Source organism: Oreochromis niloticus, linkage group LG4 (assembly GCF_001858045.2).
Source record: "Oreochromis niloticus isolate F11D_XX linkage group LG4, O_niloticus_UMD_NMBU, whole genome shotgun sequence".
Taxonomy (NCBI): domain Eukaryota; kingdom Metazoa; phylum Chordata; class Actinopteri; order Cichliformes; family Cichlidae; genus Oreochromis; species Oreochromis niloticus.
This window is the reverse complement of record NC_031969.2, coordinates 4,371,800-4,390,499: the sequence shown is the minus strand read 5'-3', so window position 1 is coordinate 4,390,499 and position 18,700 is coordinate 4,371,800. Positions and strand designations below refer to the sequence as shown.

The 18,700-nt window shown below is 41.6% G+C and overlaps 2 protein-coding genes across 2 annotated transcripts in view; both read right to left on the bottom strand.

Annotated features, from left to right (window-relative positions):
• The window catches only part of LOC100693345 (protein TANC2), a 54,543-nt gene extending 51,667 nt beyond the window's left edge, over positions 1-2,876 (bottom strand). Inside the window, exon 1 of the mRNA XM_005468593.4 lies at positions 2,542-2,876. The gene's annotated coding sequence lies outside the window, so the exon portion shown is untranslated. The remainder of the gene's footprint in view (positions 1-2,541) is intronic.
• A 10,429-nt stretch (positions 2,877-13,305) lies between these two features.
• On the bottom strand, positions 13,306-18,700 carry LOC100693074 (ornithine decarboxylase-like). Its single transcript, XM_025906533.1, has 10 exons — positions 18,629-18,700; positions 17,867-18,058; positions 17,622-17,761; positions 17,332-17,505; positions 17,072-17,244; positions 16,764-16,980; positions 16,598-16,681; positions 14,684-14,849; positions 14,457-14,578; positions 13,306-14,131 (listed from the first exon to the last, which is right to left on the bottom strand). The coding sequence occupies exons 2-10, from the start codon at positions 17,886-17,888 to the stop codon at positions 13,874-13,876; spliced, it is 1,356 nt and encodes a 451-aa protein (XP_025762318.1). The 5' UTR covers positions 17,889-18,058; positions 18,629-18,700; the 3' UTR covers positions 13,306-13,873.

The window sequence follows — 18,700 nt, the reverse complement described above, 5'->3', positions numbered from 1 at the left end:
ATCAGTAAAAACAGTTTGGTCACAAAGTACAAATATTTTTTTTTCACATATGGTCCATTTGTGAACAGCAGTGAACAGCTTCCACTCATCTTCTTCATACTCACAATGTGCCCAAAAGTAATCATGGATTGCAAAGAATGGAATAAGATCCTTCTCATGATGCCACAAAATTTGGTTCCAGAAGCCAGAAAGTTTTTCCCCACAGAGCCTAGACCCAAGCAACTCAGCCATTTAGATTTAGTGGATCCAAATCTCGTGCTACGTCATTTAACTCCCGCTGACTTAGCATTTAACTCTCAGCTGGGGGTACAGCCATAACTGGGGGACATGAGCTACTAGAAGATGAATCTTGAAGTCCTCATCACTAGAATGTTGCACATCTGGAGACAAAACGTGATCCTATCAACTGTGCCAGTAAAAATGGGAGGTGGCATTTCATCTGAATGTGGTACAGCTCTCTTTGCTGATGGGAGGTTAGATTAACCTCCCATCAGCCACCTTATGTGGTCTGATAGATGATTGAGTTTGAGAACTGTATCCAGAAATATTGACTAAACAAAAGTCACCAAAATGACTCTGTGGCTCCTTCCATACTACTGGAATACCAAAAGCCAAGCTCTTTCTTGGATTGGGCTTGTGGGCTTCCTGGTTTTCTGTAGCTCAAGAGGTAGAGCAGGTCATCTACTAAGCAGAAGGTTGGTGGTTTGATCCCTGGCTGCTCCAGTCTGCATGCCTCTAGATGCATTTGTTGGAGTGTGAGTGTTAAGCAGAAAAGTACTTAGGCATAGAAAAAGGTACTTATATGAATGAGGCATGTTGTATAAAGTACTATATAAGCACCAGCTCATTGATTCATTCTCTTTTCCTTAGTCCATTTTTGCAGCTTTTCAACAAACTATGCTATCAAACTGAAAAGGATGCCCATGGCACAGTTGCCCATTTTCATACCAAAAGAAGCAAAGTGTATTTTTTTCACTAAGTGCTTATGTTTTGTTGTTATTTGGATGAGGTTGTGCAGATATGATCCAATATGATGCAGGCTGGTGTTATCAGTGATGCCCCAGATCCTTCCAGAAGGCCTTTGATATTGGCCACTGGCATCAGCACCAGCATTTGGCCAATGGAGCATGTATTACACCGCTAATAGTTAGCTATAACTGCCACTAATGCAAGAGAAATTATAAGACATGTCTTCGAAAGACTCCTGAATCTAAATTTATGGGAGAATTTTGTCAGAACAAAGATGGTGGGACCTTCCAGAAAAGAAAAAGGATTTCTTAAGAATGGTGATTTGACTGGTTTTGGATAATACTGTTACTGCTTTATTCTAGTGACCACTGAAATGCAAGTTAGTGTACAAAATGCCTCAGATTAACTGCTCATATAAGATGTGTTACCAAGATGGCTTCCAAGTGCTGAGACTTGCTTCTAGAAGAATGTCGATATTGGTACACTGCCATCAATAAATGTCACCTCATATAGGTGTCAGTAAGGTATAAATTGAAACTAAGACAGATATCTGGATGGTGCATTCTCTACACCCCTAGTAATTAGGTGTTATTTGTACCTATACTAATTCATTTCAACCTGTAACATGTTAGCTAAATAACATCACACACAGACAAACAGATCTGATTTAGCCATTCCAGCCAACAGAGACATCACAATAATGTAGCATGTACATAGTGTGGGAGATAATCCACTCATTTCCAAACAAAGGATTTGTGTTTCCTTCGAACACAACTGTAAACCACCAGCTGGCTCCATCAGACAACCGGCCCAGCAGTGGAGGCAGGGGAAACTGAAATGTGACCAAAATGTTTGAGAAAAACAAGACCACACCAGGGCGGGAAAAGTAAAACCTGTGTCACACATGTACATGCACACAGTTCCTGGTGAGGGTCATCTTTTCCAGTCTGTCACCATGCTCCCTTCACTGTCTCTGCTGTTATTTTCTCCTTTTTATCTTCAACTGCTTTTTATCTCAGTACAGCCACAACATCCCGCTGACAATTTTGCTTTTTATTTTACACGTGATGTTCAAATGTGTGTTAGCTATACCTTACATTAGCAGCAATGATTCTAATATCATTCAGAGAATATGAGAATGTGCTCATGTGATCTTCAAGCATGATTTTATAGTGATGTTTTCTGCTGTCAACACAATATTTCTGCAGTGACTAAGAGCTGCCGTGCTGAGTTCAGCAATAATATAGGACCACATTCTTTACAAGCGCCTACATTACAATGATTATTAAATAAAAACACCAATACGGGGTAACAATAATACTAAATATGGACCTTTTAAGATTAATGGGCCTGTAATACGTTATATATCTATATATATATATATATAGATATATAAAGGTATATATATATATATGACACACACGATATTATGGCTGTACGTCCACACACACACACACATACACACACACACACACACAAATACACGCACCACCTTACTATAATATTTAGCTCCTTCCTTCGCTCACATACACGTATAAACACAGAAAAACACAGGAAAGACAGTGGGCCTACCTTAAGTGTTGTTTTTCCTCAATTCAGCGGCGATGAGAATAACAACCGTCTGACCGGTGGATAATAGGTCGGTCACGGTCGGGTTAATATCCAGCCCTCGGTGTATCCTCCTTCGTAAAACCCCGGTACAAACCAGCGGACCCGTTGTTGTGCGCGAGGCGGATTCCCACACTTCCCAAATTCCCCATTCATTACCGGATATTAATATCTTCTTATCAGTAGATGGACTGGTTATATTACGGTCATTATTCTCCTTCCTCCGGTGAGCACGAGCTGACGTCTGAAGAGCTCCGGTGGCACGAGTCTCCTCCGGTCGACGGGAGGTGCTGCATTATTCATAAGAGGGGCGTGGCCAATACGTGTGTGTGTGTGTGTGTGTGTTTTGGGTGCGCGCGCGTGCGACAAACAACAGAACGCTTGGGCTGGGTTCAGTTAAACCAGCGAAGTCGCCATGATGCGCTCGCGAGGAGGACATCTAGCGGTCAAAAGGTAATTTGCAGAAATAAACTCTAATCAAAGGGCACATTTATTGTGTTGGAGAAAGTCAATGAGCAACGCGGTTACGTTATATGATTCGTAGAGTAACAAATGCGTGTTAATCCGCATGTGAAAATAGTCCCCTGTTGTGTTGGTATGCTTGTACCATTCTTTTGTCTCTGTAACGTGGTTGTTTTTTGTTTGTTTGTTTGTTTATTGTTTTTTCCTGGCTGACCTGTTCACCTGTTATATCAAGGCTTTAAGTTTGCACGATGTGGGCCATGGGCACGTTGAGTGACAGATGGATCTAAATGTTGAATCCTGAATGTCTTGCGGAACAAAAGGATCTCATCTATAGACTCATCAGATCAAATTACATGCTTTCACTCATCAGGTGTTCCTTGGCACATGCAGCAAAGAGGAAATATTAGTCCTTCTTTCCCGAGGTGATTCTCATGAAAGCCACTGATATCTTTTGCACCTTCACAGGCCGTTACAGTGATGTAATAACAACCTCTTATTTCTCCTCTAGAGTAGTCTTTTCCAGGGCCGGATCTAGAAGGGTGGCATGGGGTGGCAAGTGCCACCCTAAAATCATCCCTTGCCACCCCAGTTTTGCATATGACAGTGTTGTTTATTAAAATAAGATAGCATTAACAGTTTGAGCGTAGTTACAGTCAACAGTGAATATAAATGCTAAAACTGAAGATATTGGATAGCGCCCGCCCCCCCTCGCACCATTAACAAATGGTTCAGCCCATAGCAGGAACCGGCTTTTTTCTTGTTTTCAGTAGCAAGCGATGCTTATGATTGTGCCAGAGCACATTTTGAACAACACCATGGGAATTTCGGATTTTACACAGGTGGTTGGATGTTACACTCTGGAAATGGAAGGAAGGTGAGTGTTGTTAACCCTCTGTGGTCCATGGACACCTGCACCTCCAAATCACATGACTGATCTAAGCTGACATAAGCTGCAGCCACGCTGAGTCTCTATTTCAGCCCACATTGAAAGTTCAGACTTCAAAGTTTTTAAATTTTAATTACAGGCCAGTAAATCCAGAGTTGTGGTAATATATATAAGCCACGCTTTTTACTAAATACTGTCGTCACGTTTCTGTGTGTGTGTGTTTTAAGCGTTTTCTAAGGAAAGCGCGAAAATAGTAAAGAAAGGAAAAAAAGCCACCTCTTTCCTATCGGTGGAAAAATGTACCATGTCGACCAATTTTTAAAAAAGTCAACATGTGGGATTTTGTTGTTTAGGAAGAGGGAAGAGTTTTGGGAGTGACGGTAACGGCAGCGAGACAGAGCGAGCGAGGGAGAGAGAGGGAGAGAGAGAGAGAGAGAGAGAGAGAGTTTTTAGATGTGGGAGATTTGTGACGTTTAGTGTGGAGTGTATACTTAGTGTGTTGTGTTGTCTTGTGTAGTTGTTCTGTTGTGTAGTCGTTTTGTTTTGTGTGTCAGTGAGGGCACTAATGAATGTCACAAAGGCACATTTGCAACGTAAACACTGTCACTAAGTAGAAAACCAGCGGAGTGATACACCTCCTGTTGTCAGGCCTGCAGGTTTATCCCTGTGCTGCTCTCCTCTGTCTTTTGATTTTTCTATTCAATTCAATTTTATTTATATAGCGCCAAATCACAACAAAAGTCGCCTCAAGGCGCTTTATATTGTACAGTACATCGCACAATAATAAATACAGAGAAAAACCCAACAATCATATGACCCTCTATGAGCAAGCACTTTGGCGACAGTGGGAAGGAAAAACTCCCTTTTAACAGGAAGAAACCTCCGGCAGAACCAGGCTCAGGGAGGGGCGGGGCCATCTGCTGTGACCAGTTGGGGTGAGAGAAGGAAAACAGGATAAAGACATGCTGTGGAAGAGAGACAGAGATTAATAACAGATATGATTCGATGCAGAGAGGTCTATTAACACATAGTGAGTGAGAAAGGTGACTGGAAAGGAAAAACTCAATGCATCATGGGAATCCCCGGCAGCCTACGTCTATTGCAGCATAACTAAGGGAGGATTCAGGGTCACCTGGTCCAGCCCTAACTATATGCTTTAGCAAAAAGGAAAGTTTTAAGCCTAATCTTGAAAGTAGAGATAGTGTCTGTCTCCCGAATCCAAACTGGAAGCTGGTTCCACAGAAGAGGGGCCTGAAAACTGAAGGCTCTGCCTCCCATTCTACTTTTAAATACTCTAGGAACAACAAGTAAGCCTGCAGTGCGAGAGCGAAGGGCTCTAATAGGGTGATATGGCATTACAAGGTCATGAAGATAAGATGGGGCCTGATTATTTAAGACCTTGTATGTGAGGAGCAGGATTTTGAATTCAATTCTGGATTTAACAGGAAGCCAATGAAGGGAAGCCAAAACAGGAGAAATCTGCTCTCTCTTTCTAGTCCCTGTCAGTACCCTTGCTGCAGCATTTTGGATTAGCTGAAGACTTTTCAGTGAGTTTTTAGGACATCCTGATAATAAAGAATTACAGTAGTCCAGCCTGGAAGTAATAAATGCATGAACTAGTTTTTCAGCATCACTCTGAGACAGGATATTTCTAATTTTAGAGATGTTGCGCAAATGGAAGAAAGCAGTCTTACATATTTGTTTAATATGTGCGTTGAAGGACATGTCCTGGTCAAAAATGACTCCAAGGTTCCTCACAGCATTACTGGAGGCCAAGGTAATGCCATCCAGAGTAAGAATCTGGTTAGATACCATATTTCTAAGATTTTCAGGGCCAAGTACAATAACCTCAGTTTTATCTGAATTAAGAAGCAGAAAGTTAGCGGCCATCCAGGTCTTTATGTCTTTAAGACATTCCTGCAGTTTAACTAATTGGTGTGTGTTACCTGGCTTCATGGATAGATAGAGCTGCGTGTCATCTGCATAGCAGTGAAAATTTATGCTGTCTTCTAATGATGCTGCCTAGGGGAAGCATGTATAATGTAAATAGAATTGGTCCTAGCACTGAACCCTGTGGAACACCATAATTGACCTTAATGTGTGAAGAGGACTCTCCATTTACTTGAACAAATTGGAGTCTATTAGATAGATATGATACAAACCACTGCAGTACAGTACCTGTAATACCTACAGCATGTTCTAATCGCTCTAATAGGATATTATGATCAACAGTATCAAACGCAGCACTAAGGTCTAGCAGGACAAGCACAGAGATGAGTCCACTGTCAGAGGCCATAAGAAGATCATTTGTAACCTTCACTAAAGCTGTTTCTGTGCTGTGATGAGCTCTGAAACCTGACTGAAACTCTTCAGATAAGCCATTCCTCTGCAGATGATCTGTTAGCTGTTTGACAACTACTCTTTCAAGGATGTTTGATATGAAAGGAAGGTTGGAGATTGGCCTATAATTAGCTAAGACAGCTGGGTCTAGAGATGGCTTTTTAAGTAAAGGTTTAACTACAGCCACCTTGAAGGCCTGTGGTACATAGCCGATTATTAGAGATAGGTTGATCATATTTAAGATTGAAGAATTAATTAATGGCAGGACTTCTTTGAGCAGTTCTGTAGGAATGGGGTCTAAAAGACACGTTGATGGTTTGGAGGAAGTAATTATTGAAGTTAACTCAGAAAGATCAATTGGAGAAAAAGAGTCTAACTTAACATCGATGGTACTAAGAGTAGCTGTAGATAATATTACATCTGTGGGATGATTATTGTTGTTCTTATTTTCTTCAATCAGTGACGAATAGTAAGATGTTCTGGCTTTGCGGAGGGCTTTCTTATAAAGCAGCAAACTATTTCTCCAGGCTAAATGATGATCTTCTAAATTTGTGACACGCCATTTCCTCTCCAGCTTACGAGTTATCTGCTTTAGGCTACGTGTTTGAGAATTATACCACGGAGTCAGGGACTTCTGATTTGAGACCTTAGTTTTCACAGGAGCTACAGTTTCCAGAGTCGTACGTAGTGAGGAGGTAAAATTATTAACAAGATAATCGACCTCTGTTGGAGTAGCGTTCAGATAGCTGCTCTGCTCTATGTTGGTACAGGGCATTGAAGATGATGCAGTGGGTGGATTATATTCTTAAACTTAGTTACAGCACTTTCAGAAAGACATCTACTTTGATAAAGTCTACTCTCCACTGCTGTGTAATCAATTATTGTAAATGTGAATGTTATCAGGAAATGATCAGACAGCAGAGGGTTTTCAGGAAACACTGTTAAATGTTCATTTTCTATGCCACATGTTAAAACAAGATCTAGAGTGTGATTAAAGTGGTGGGTGGGTTCTTTTACATTTTGAGAGAAGCCAATTGAGTCTAATAACAGATTATATGCGATGTTGAGGCTGTCATTTTTAGCATCTACATGGATGTTAAAATCACCCACAATAATTATTTTATCTGAGCTGAGCACTAAATCAGATAAAAAGTCTGAGAAATCAGACAGAAACTCTGTGTAAGGCCTAGGTGGACGATAGATGATAACAAGTAAGACTGGTTTCTGAGTTTTACAGCTGGGGTGGACAAGGCTAAGCATCAGGCTTTCAAATGAATTAAAAGTCTGTCTTGGTCTTTCGTTAATTAATAGGCTGGTGTGAAAAATTGCTGCCACACCGCCCCCTCGGCCTGTGCTTCGAGGTTTCTGGTAGTTAGAATGACTCGGGGGTGTTGATTCATTTAAACTAACATACTCATCCTGCTGCAACCAGGTTTCTGTAAGGCAGAGTAAATCGATTTGTTGATCAATTATTAAGTCATGTACTAACAGAGACTTGGAGGAGAGAGACCTAATATTTAATAATCCACATTTCACTGGTTTACTCTTTGGTTCAGATGTGGATACTGTATTGTTCTTTCTTTGTGATTTTTTATGTTTAAATTGTTTATTACTGGTTTTTAGTTTGTCTTTTGTCTTTTTGGGAGCTGACACAGTCTCAGTGGAGATGGGTTTTTGGGGGGGTAGCAGGAGGAGAGAAGCTGCAGAGAGGCGTGTAAGACTGCAACTCTGCTTCCTGGTCCCACTCTGGATAGTCATATTTTGGGGGGTTTAATAAATTGGTCCATATTTCTAGAAATGAGAGCTGCTCCATCCAAAGTGGGATGGATGCCGTCTCTCCTAACAAGACCAGGTTTCCTCCAGAAGGTTTGCCAATTATCTCCCACATCGTTCCTGGGACACCACTCAGACAGCCAGCAATTTAAGGACAACATGCGGCTAAACATGTCACTCCTGGTCTGATTGGGGAGGGGACCAGAGAAAACTACAGAGTCCGACATTGTTTTGGCAAAGTTACACACCGATTCAATATTGATTTTAGTGACCTCCGATTGGCGTAACCGGGTGTCATTACTGCCGACGTGAATTATGATCTTACTGTATTTACGTTTACCCTTAGCCAGCAGTTTTAAATTTCCTTCAATGTCGCCTGCTCTGGCCCCTGGAAGACAATTGACTATGGTTGCCGGTGTCTCTAGCTTCACATGTCTGAGAACAGAATCACCAATTACCAGAGTTTGACCCCCGGCGGGTGTGTCGCCGAGTGGGGAAAAACGGTTAGACACATGAACAGGTTGGTGGTGTACCTGGGGCTTCTGTTTAAGACTATGCTTCCTCCTCACCGTCACCCAGCCGCCCTCTTTCCCCAGCTGCTTGGGGTCTGCCGGGGAACAGCTAGCAGGGCCTACGCTATCTTCGGCTGCACCAGCTACAGGGGCCTGGCTAGCTACGGGTGAATGAAGGGTGCGAAGCCGAGTCTCCAATTCAGTAATCCTGGCCTCCAGAGCTGCAAATATGCTATATTTGTTACAGGTATCATTACTGCTAAAGGAGGCCGAGGAGTAACTAAACATCTGCCACAATGAGCAGGAAAGTGCAGGAGGGACAGGTGAAGTAGCCATGGTGCTAACGAGTCGGCTACGAGCTAAGCTAAGCTAGCGAAACAGTAAAGAGACAGTGAGTGAATACTTTGGCTATAAATTAGGTAGTGAGCACACAGAAAGGGTGATTCAGATGAAGCACGTTAAGATTATACTATGAAAAAGGGATGTATCAAAAGATTTAAATTAAATTGCTAAGCAGAAAAGCTACTCAGAAACACCACTGTGTTTGAGCAGGAACAGGAAGTGATACTCTACCGCAGAGCAAGCGAACACGTGGGCCGTTTCTCAATTCTCAAGTACGCGAGTACGTACTCGCGCCGAGAACGCACGGGAGTACGTACCCGCCGAGAACGCGAGCATGGACTCGCGATTTGTACAATTGGAACACCTGCGTACGTGATGATGTCACAGGTCCGGAGTTTTTACTGCCGTCCCCTCCTAATTTAACTGTGAGTAACATGTTATGAAGCTTAACTTTAATCACAGCCAAACCGGTTTACTCAGGAACAAATAAAACACTGAAATAAACCAAACATTAACATTTAGAAGTGATCTAAGTGACTTATATATCATTTTTAACCTCAGTAGTGAAACCTCTATTAATAAAAATAGTGTACATGTACATACGTGTACATACCTTAATAAAAACAAGCAGGTGAGATGTTAGAACGCTTTTATTTCTGTTTTAGTGGACACTCAATACTATAGACAGCTGCTGGAGTTTCTTTAACCTGAGTAGTGAGAAGACCACGAGCGGGGGGGGGGGTTGAAAACGATGTGCCGGGAGTCCGCTGTTGAGTTTTGGACGAAATGCATTCTGGGATATTTAGCTGTGCCAAGTCCACACCGATGCATGCTCGATACATCCGGGACTTTTTCGCGTTCTCGGCTTGATGCGTACTTCAAATTGGAACAGTACTTGGTCTCCGACTGATGACGTATCACGAGTACACGAGAACGCAAGTACGCACAAGTACACATATTGAGAAACGCCCCAAGTGACAGCGCCCGTGGACAAACTTTTTTTTTTTACTGGCACACATCATTTGTGGGGCATCTTATTGCGAAACCTGATTGTTCTCTCATTTTAGTTTTAGTAATATTTTTAAATGGTTGTACAAAATGAAAAAACGGCAGGTGTATTGGCTGCATTTTTAGATAAATAGTTGTATATGTTTACAAAATGTACAATTTATATTTGCATTTCAAGTTATAAAAATTTACTCAACATGTCTGTTTTTTTTTACAGTAAAAAATACCAGTAGGGTTTAAAGTTCTTTGTGTGATTTCAGATCAGTAATAGTACTATTAATAGTAATAGTAGTACTAATGCAGTATGTCAGTGAAAAAAAACAACTAAAAGAATGATACCAAACAAGGCAAGGGGGAAAAAATAAAATGAAACAATCTGAGGGTGAAATACAAACGTAAACTCAAAATTAGTCAAAAATGGCCGGTTGTATTTCAGACCTCAGTGGGTTAATCCAACAAATCATGAAAAATTAGGTTAAAATTTTTGTTCATGACAGTGCAGATTTCTGACATTTTGTGTAATTTAAGCATGCAACAATTTGATTGTTTTCTAACAAAAAACAGTGTGAAACTTAAGTTAGACTTGTGTTTGTAAATGAACCGCCCCATGTTGTGTAGCTTTCTGTATTTTATACTTATTGGGCTACATATTTATTTATTATACAGGCTATACAGTACATAACATCAAAACTCACATGTTTTATGTAACTAAAGTGTGTAATTATGTGGGCTACAGACAATAATTAAGTTATAGACTATATTTATATGAAAAACATGTATACTTACTGCATTTGAATCATTTTAAACATATGTAACCACCTGCATATGTGTTTGAAAAAAAAGCCTTGATTTTGCCACCCCATTTGATTTCTTTGCCACCCTCTTGCCACCCTAAGAAAATTTCTCTAGATCCGCCCCTGGTCTTTTCCAAAGTAATGCTCCAGGTTATTTCCTGCAGACTGCCTTTGCTCAACAACTAATGAGCTTAAATGCATGAAGAGCTAACCAAACAATTTTTGAGGAACCTGTTAAGTGCAATATTGCTAGCATTTTACAAACTGTCACCGAACAGCGGCTACTCTGTGTGTTGCTTCCACAGACTGAATATAAAAGATGTAGAGCCACAAAGACATCAGTGAATACTCCCGGTCATGTAGTCTTTCTGAGTGTCAACTTGACTGAAAAATCAAGGGACATCAGCTCTGATAGGCTAGCAATGACATGGTAAAACATACCCTACTTTCGAACTAGCAGTTTAGACCATCAAGTCATCAGGAGGGTGCTTACTGAGGTCACAAATAAACGGAGATAAAATCAACAGAGCTTGAACGTCAATATTTGGTATGACCACCTTTATTTACCACAACGACAAGCACATCTTTGGATGTTTCTGCCTTCTGTTCTGTTGTCTGTCATGATGATCTCACACTGCCTCAACAATGTTGAGCTCTGATTTTTGGGGAAGCCAATCCTTGACTTATAGTGCTCCATTGGCATTGTCATGCTAAAAATTAAGCGATTGTTGTTTCAGTATACACTGGTACTTGGTGCCACATTACCTAAGCAGTTTCAGATGCATGCTTCACAACTGTGTCCTAAAACATAAATCCAAAAAATTTTGCCTCCTCTTCTTCATTATTTAACAGACATAACATGCAATTCTTTGGATTCATCACTCCATAAGACCTGTTGTGACTAATTTTCAATTTAGCAATTCCATGGAGACCGCGATGGATGGATCAATTATAAGGCATAATAAGGCCAAAGACATCTTTCTAACATTCACACTGCACCACATCCATCAGAGAACAACTTGGGGTTATCCCCAAGGATATTTGGCAAGAATGGAGCAACCAGGGATTAAACCACCAGCCTTCTTAGTAGTACAGGACCCGCTCTACCGCTTGAGCTACAGAAAATCACTTGCAAAGGTAAAGAACCTACAATAATACAGAGAAGACCCCAACAATCAGATGACTCACTATGAGCAAGGGCTTTGGTGACAGTGGGAAGGAAAAACTGCCCTTTCTACTTTCAAGATTAGGCTTAAAAATTTTCTTTCAACAAGGCATAGTTAGGGCTGGATCATGTGATCTTGAATTCCCCCTTACAATGCAATAGGCCCATGCTGCTGGGAGATTCCTATGATTTTCTTTCTTCTTTTTTCACTCACTATGTATTTATACATCTCTCTGCATTTAATCATTAATTAGTCAATCTCTGGCTCTTTTCCACAGCATGTTTTAGCCTGTCTTTCTCCAATAAGCCCCATGATGTTGCCTCTACCTGAGCTTGAAAGTAGAGAGGGTGTCAGTCTCCTGAAACCAAACCCGTAGCTGGTTCCACAGAAGAGGGGCCTGAAAGCTAAAGGCTCTTCCTTTTGTTCTACATTTAAATACCTCAGGAACCACAAGTAAGCCTGCAGTCCGAGAGCGAAGTGCTTTAATGCGGTGATACAGTAGGATGGGACCTGAACATTCAAGACCGTATACGTGAGGAAAAGGTTCTTAAATATGATTCTAGATTTAAGAGGCAGCCAATAAACCAGTGTGGGCAAAATATGCTCTCTCTTTCTAGTCGCTGTCAGCACTCTGTCAGTTGCTGCAGCATCTTTAAGTGACTGAAGGCTTTTCAGGAAGTTTTTAAGACATCCAAATGATGTGCATGCTGCACAACATGCAGAGATATGCCACATTTTCATCTAATACCTCTTTGGGAATCACTTTAGTGGTGTAAAAATATATATATTTTTTCCACATAGTCCATAGATCTCAAGCTCAAAGGGAGAGAGATCCAGAGTCCGGGGGCCACCGTTACAAAAGCTCTGTCACCTGTCGTTTTCAGTCTCGTATGATGGACAACCAGCAAGCCCCCTGGTAATTGTTATGTGTGTCTGTTTCGTTTGTCTTGAATGACACATTGGTGTGAAGTGACTCAAACAAAATGATTTCTCTGAAAATGGTCAGGTACAATTACTGGACTGAAAAGGAGTGAAAAAGAGGCCAGTGTTCAAAGAAAACCTTCAAATGACCCAGAGAACTAAGAACTGATTACATTTCAAGCATGTCTGGCACCTTGGAAGCAAAACAATAAGGGGCACAGCTCTGCAAGGAAAAAAAAAACCCACACTGAGTTTCAAGGTTTAAAATTTGTGCAAAATTTACTGCAAATTACCATCAGAATCAAGTAGAGGCGCTGGAGAAACAGCAAACTCTACCAAAGAATGCTTGACTGGTGTAGTAATTTCCACTGCTTTCTACAACTCTACTAATCAGTAAAGGTCTGCCTATACGGCAAAACACAGCAGGAATATATCAATATTACTTGCATGTTAAAAACAAAGCAGACAAAAGAAGTTTAAAAGGCAAAACACAGAAGAATAATTTACACCAGCACAGAAAAGTCTTTTTTGTTGTTTTTATAAAAACATGTCTTCTCCTCTCACCATATCTGTTTTGGAAGAGATGCACACACTAAAAGGCTAAAATAAAGAATGACAATTAGTCTTGCAACATTTGTAGACTGTAAGAGACGGACAGCAAATAATTTCTTATAGCAGCATACAGTTTTATATGCAGTTTTTTTTCATAACACTTTTAGCTCTGACTTTCACTTCCTTTGGTTAAAATATCAGCAGACAGCAGATCATATTAACTAGTTACAGTCATTAAGGGGCCAAAATAACACTGGCGTGTGTTTCGTATATAAAAAGGGAGTCCCATAAATGCGATTAAGGTTAGGTAACCGATTGGTCTTCACCCCACTTAAATTTGATGAGATTTGAAGGACATCATTGACCTCACAATACATTCATAGAAGCTCTGCAGTGGATGGCTTGCTTCTGCTAAGTTAACAGACTTAACACAGAGGCTATGTTAAAAAGAGGAAAACATTCTACAGTGCAGTGGAACAGACAAAAGACACGATATTCACAACAGGCCATTGAAGTTAAGTATATGTGCGCGTCTCATTAATGGACAGTATCGTAGGCACGAGACAGGTTTAGGGCGAGCCAAGTCTCAGCTGTCACAACAGTATAAATGTGTGCCTTTTCAAAGCTGTTGAAGTCTGTGGTTACGCTGACAGTGTAAGCGCCCATGTTGTCGACGAGAAGCCAGTCGCCCACGTACAGCTCAGGAATCCAGTAGCTTTCGGTTATTTTGTCGATGCTGTCGCAGGTTGGACCCCAGATGATGGAGCGGTATCTCGGCTCGCTCTTCTTAACAGCCTGCAGAGAGGATATCAACTGAGACTTATTTAAAAAAAAACAAACAAACAAAAAAAACCACACTGTCTGAACTAACACTATGCTCAATTTTGTCAGATGTATGTTTAATGTTCCAGCAGGCGTAACCACAGTCCTCGATTCTAATCTTAGCGCACATGATGTCACTGGCCTAAACATGCAGAAAAATGCTGGTGTTGAAACCATGGATGTTTAGCACTTTTCACTAGATGTGAAGAGAACCCCCCCCCCCCCCCCCCACACACACACACACACACACACACACACAACAGTGAAATTCTTTTATAGAGATGTTGTTGATATTTACCCTGTGAGGGTACGGTTCAAGTTTGCTGTGAGCGGGGTCAAAGGTGATGCAACTCATGGAGCCGTACACACCGTCGTTAATGTAGTACATCATCAGTCTCTCAGGGCAGCTTTCTGCTCCATCTGGAGAACACACAAACGAGGAATGATGGTTGGGCAGCTCAGATGCTCAGAAACTACAACCCTGCACGCCAGGCTGTGTCAAACAGTTACATATAGCTACAACACCTGTGCATTTACTGACTCTGTCCTCGACAACGACTCTTTTGGCGATGACGTTCACTGCCAGCGTGAAGGCCGATTCCACGTAGTATCTGCCCGGCTCTGCAATCACCTCCAACCCACTGACAGGTGGGAAGAATTCATCCAGCGATCCGTTAATGACTTGTGAGAACTAGGAGGACAAACATGCACACAAGGTTAACAATTTGACTCCATGGCCTTATGCCTCTGTTCACAATTCTTACTCTTTAAAACAAGGCAGGGGTGCTTTGTGGTAGCACGGGTTCCTCCCACAGTCCAAAGATGTGCGAGTTAGGTTAATAAATGGTTGTCCATCTGTGTGTGTGTGTGTGTGTGTGTGTGTGTGTGTGTGTGTGTTAACCTGCGATATCCTGGCAACCTGTGCCTCTGTGGGTCTTTACCCATGATGGCTGGGACAGACTCCAGCCCAACTGTGACCCTGCACTGAATAAGTGGAAGAAAATGGATGGATAGTGTTGCAGTGGTTAACTTGCACTATAAGGCAGATCTTATATTTAAACGCTCCTCCACAACTTGAGTTATGCATGAAAGATTCAGTGTCTGCGTGAGAGTGCAGACAAAAAGCTCATCTCAGAACACACATACACACACCAACTCTTTATTTACCGTTGGCGAGCCCATTTTACATGCAGTCTTCAAATGACTGTGACACTATTACTGTTTGTGCTATAGACAAAATTCACATGGTTCCAGAAGAAGAGAAGATGAGCTTCCACAGGCTACTGCATTCCAGCAGATACTGGGTTCAGGACATCCAGACAAGTAGAGCAAAGACACCGAGCTAAATGACAGCACGCTCCCCTGAGTACCAGCCCGCTGTCACTGTGGGAGAATAACAAACACACAAACATGTGTGTTGGCTGGTGTAAGAGTTGTTTTTTTCTCCCTATAGCCTTTTAAATTAAATTTCTTCTTCAAAATCAATAAAAATAATATGACAGAACAAATTTCAGCTCCCCTGAACGCCCTGGGAATCTCAAATGTACCAACAGCACCATCATGTGGCCACTGCTCTCCTTTCACCCTGCTTTGAACTACAAATCCAGAAAAACTGATTCCAAATATAATCTGCAGCGAGCAGAACGCTGTGCATGCTCTAAACGGGAACGTGGAAAAAACAAAGAAACAAACCAACTGATAATGAAAGCATACGAGTCACGTTTGTGTTCACACATCATTTCTTTGCTTGTTATATTGTTACGTGTTGTATTTGTTGTAACTTCTGCTAGACATTTTATTTCAGTGAGATTTTTACCTGGATAAATAAAGGATGACCATCAGGTGAATGTCTTTAAGGTTTCTCTGTGTTTATAAGTGTAACTGCCCCACACTCCTTCCCCACATTTTGTCACCCTGGTTGGCACCAGGCTGGGAGCTCACTGACCCTCAGGAGGCATTCCCTAAACTGCCATCTCAGGCTAGATATCCTTGTTTCCTTGTTTACCACAAAGATGGTGTTTACCACAGAGCATTTCATCAGTGTGTGAATGTGTGCGTGAATGGGTGGATGACTGGATGTGTAAAGCGCTTTGGGGTCCTTAGGGACTAGTAAAGCGCTATATAAATACAGGCCATTTACCATCCATCATAAACAAAGGAATTTGCAAAGGAATTTCTTTGCAAATTCCTTTGACTACGATGACCTGGATGACTGAGAACCTTCACAGACATACATCCATCATAAACTAACTGTGTTTGAGGCTGTGGTTCTTTGCCACTGAGTGAGAACTGATTGTATACTGTATATTTTTTGACTTTTCATACACAACCCTAAGAAACAAATCCTTTCAACTTGTGGGGAGTTAATGTACCAGAGCTGGTGATGAGCAACAGGACTTATATAATGTGGTGGAGACAATGCTAAAGCAGAGGCTTTACCTCTTCAAACCTCTCTTGGAAGTCTCCAATCTTAGAAAATCCTCCACCAATGTCCAAGAGTCTCATCTGGAACCCCAAAAAACTCTGAAAGAGATCAGTGTTGCATGCTGGAGCTGCAAATAAACAATACAGGAATTATTGTTGCGTTTGTGTCACGACGGCTCACCGCTACATCAAAGACGCACCGAGCGTCTTCGATGGCCTGCCTGAAGGCCGAGCTCTTGGTGCAGCCGCTGCCCACGTGGAAGCTGACCCCGACCACCTCCAAGTTCAGCTCTCTGGCACGTTCCAGCAACTGTCTAACTGTGGGCAGTCTGGCTCCAAACTTTGGACTGAGTCTTACCATCGATTTGGAGTCGTCCACTGCAATTCGTATTACCAGCCTGGAAAGTGATTCAAAGGTGTTATTGCAAATCAATCCTCTCAAAGGAAGATGGACCAAATGCTGAAACATAGTAGCGGCTGCTCACTTACTTGGCTTGGGGATGGACAAGAGAGATTTTTAAGAGTTCCTCCTCATTATCAAAAGTCATCAGATTCACTCTGTGAGCGCAGGCGTATCTGATGTGAGACAGCGGTTTGGTCGTGTGGGCGTAAATGATGTCATCGGGCTTCACTCCAAGTGACAGGGCCAGCTCGATCTCAGCCTGTGTGGGACCAAGATGCATTTCTACAAGAGCTGACTCTCAAGAACACAAACTAATCCGCATTATTTTAAGACATTCCATCAGCACCTTGCTGGCACAGTCGAAACCGGTGTCCAGAGCGCTCAGCATCTTCAAAACTGCTGTTGTGTTGTTGCACTTCACTGCATAGAAGGGTTTCACCCGAGGCAACAGACTGATCCACTGCAGGTGCCTCTCTAATATATTGTCAAGATTTACGACATAGAAGGGCTCCTCGCTGCCCTAGAAGATGCATTTTTTTGGAGACATCTTCATAATCATACATTATTTTGATAGCCATCACAGAACATTTGGACAAAATTAAGTTATTTGAATGATACAATGCCTCTGATGCTCACCACTGAATACAGCTGTCTAATCTTGCCATCAATGACATCACTGATGCTCTTTCCAGTCTCTAATATGTCAATGGGATTCCTCTCAAGAGACAAACCATGCATGACTGATCCATTTGTAGTTTCAGGTGCTCGAGGAGACACTGAGAAGGAAAAGGCAAACATGTCTAGATTCATACACAAGAATCAACTTCATACACAAAAACCAAAACATCAAATTAAGTCCCCCCCCCCCCCAATTTTCTTACCATAGGATGAAATGTTCTCCATACAGTGGAAAAAAGAAACCAACAAAGCTATACAAGCTATTTTCAAACAGGCCCGAGTGTGTTTGCAGGGCTTTCGAGCTATGCAGGCACACTTGATGGGATTAAGTCTAACAGATGCTCATCTCAGTGTGCTGCATTTTATTAGCTGAGAACAGACTTTTCTCCACCTACCTTTAAGGAAAAATAAATAAATAAAAAAAAAACATTAGTATTTACCTTACAAAACCTGTAATACTATTTTTTTTTTCCTGTGCAATGTCAAGATGTCTCTAAACTAATTACACTAAGACAAACAAGTCCGCTGTTATGCAGTCACAGTCACAAGGGAAAAGCCCGTGAGGTTACGTTTCAGTAGTGTTTCCACGTGTGTGTGTCAACCTGCAACCTCTAAACATGACAGCAGCAAGTTTTGAATGTATACTAATAAAACTTTGCAGGAGTGCTGAGTGGGGTCATGTAAACAATCTATTATAATCCACCATGGTCATCAAGATCAACTTGAATGTCGTTGTGGTTGTCTAAGGTAACCTGTTACATCTTTAAAGTATCATCAAGAGAAATCAGCTGCTGGGCAAGGTATAAATACAAAGCAATATAATACTGACGTCTGCAATAGTAAAATAGTGATGTGCTATGTGAAGACCGCCGGGCAGGAACTTCAATAACTTTATGAAATAGTGATGATGCAAGGACTACGCTGGGAGATGAAAATCAGGAGCCCCTCATGTTTTACAACTTTACCTGACTCATATTTGCCTGATAGCCTGTTCAAAGTCATCTTCTCACACAAGTCCAGAAAGTTTCCAGAGAAGC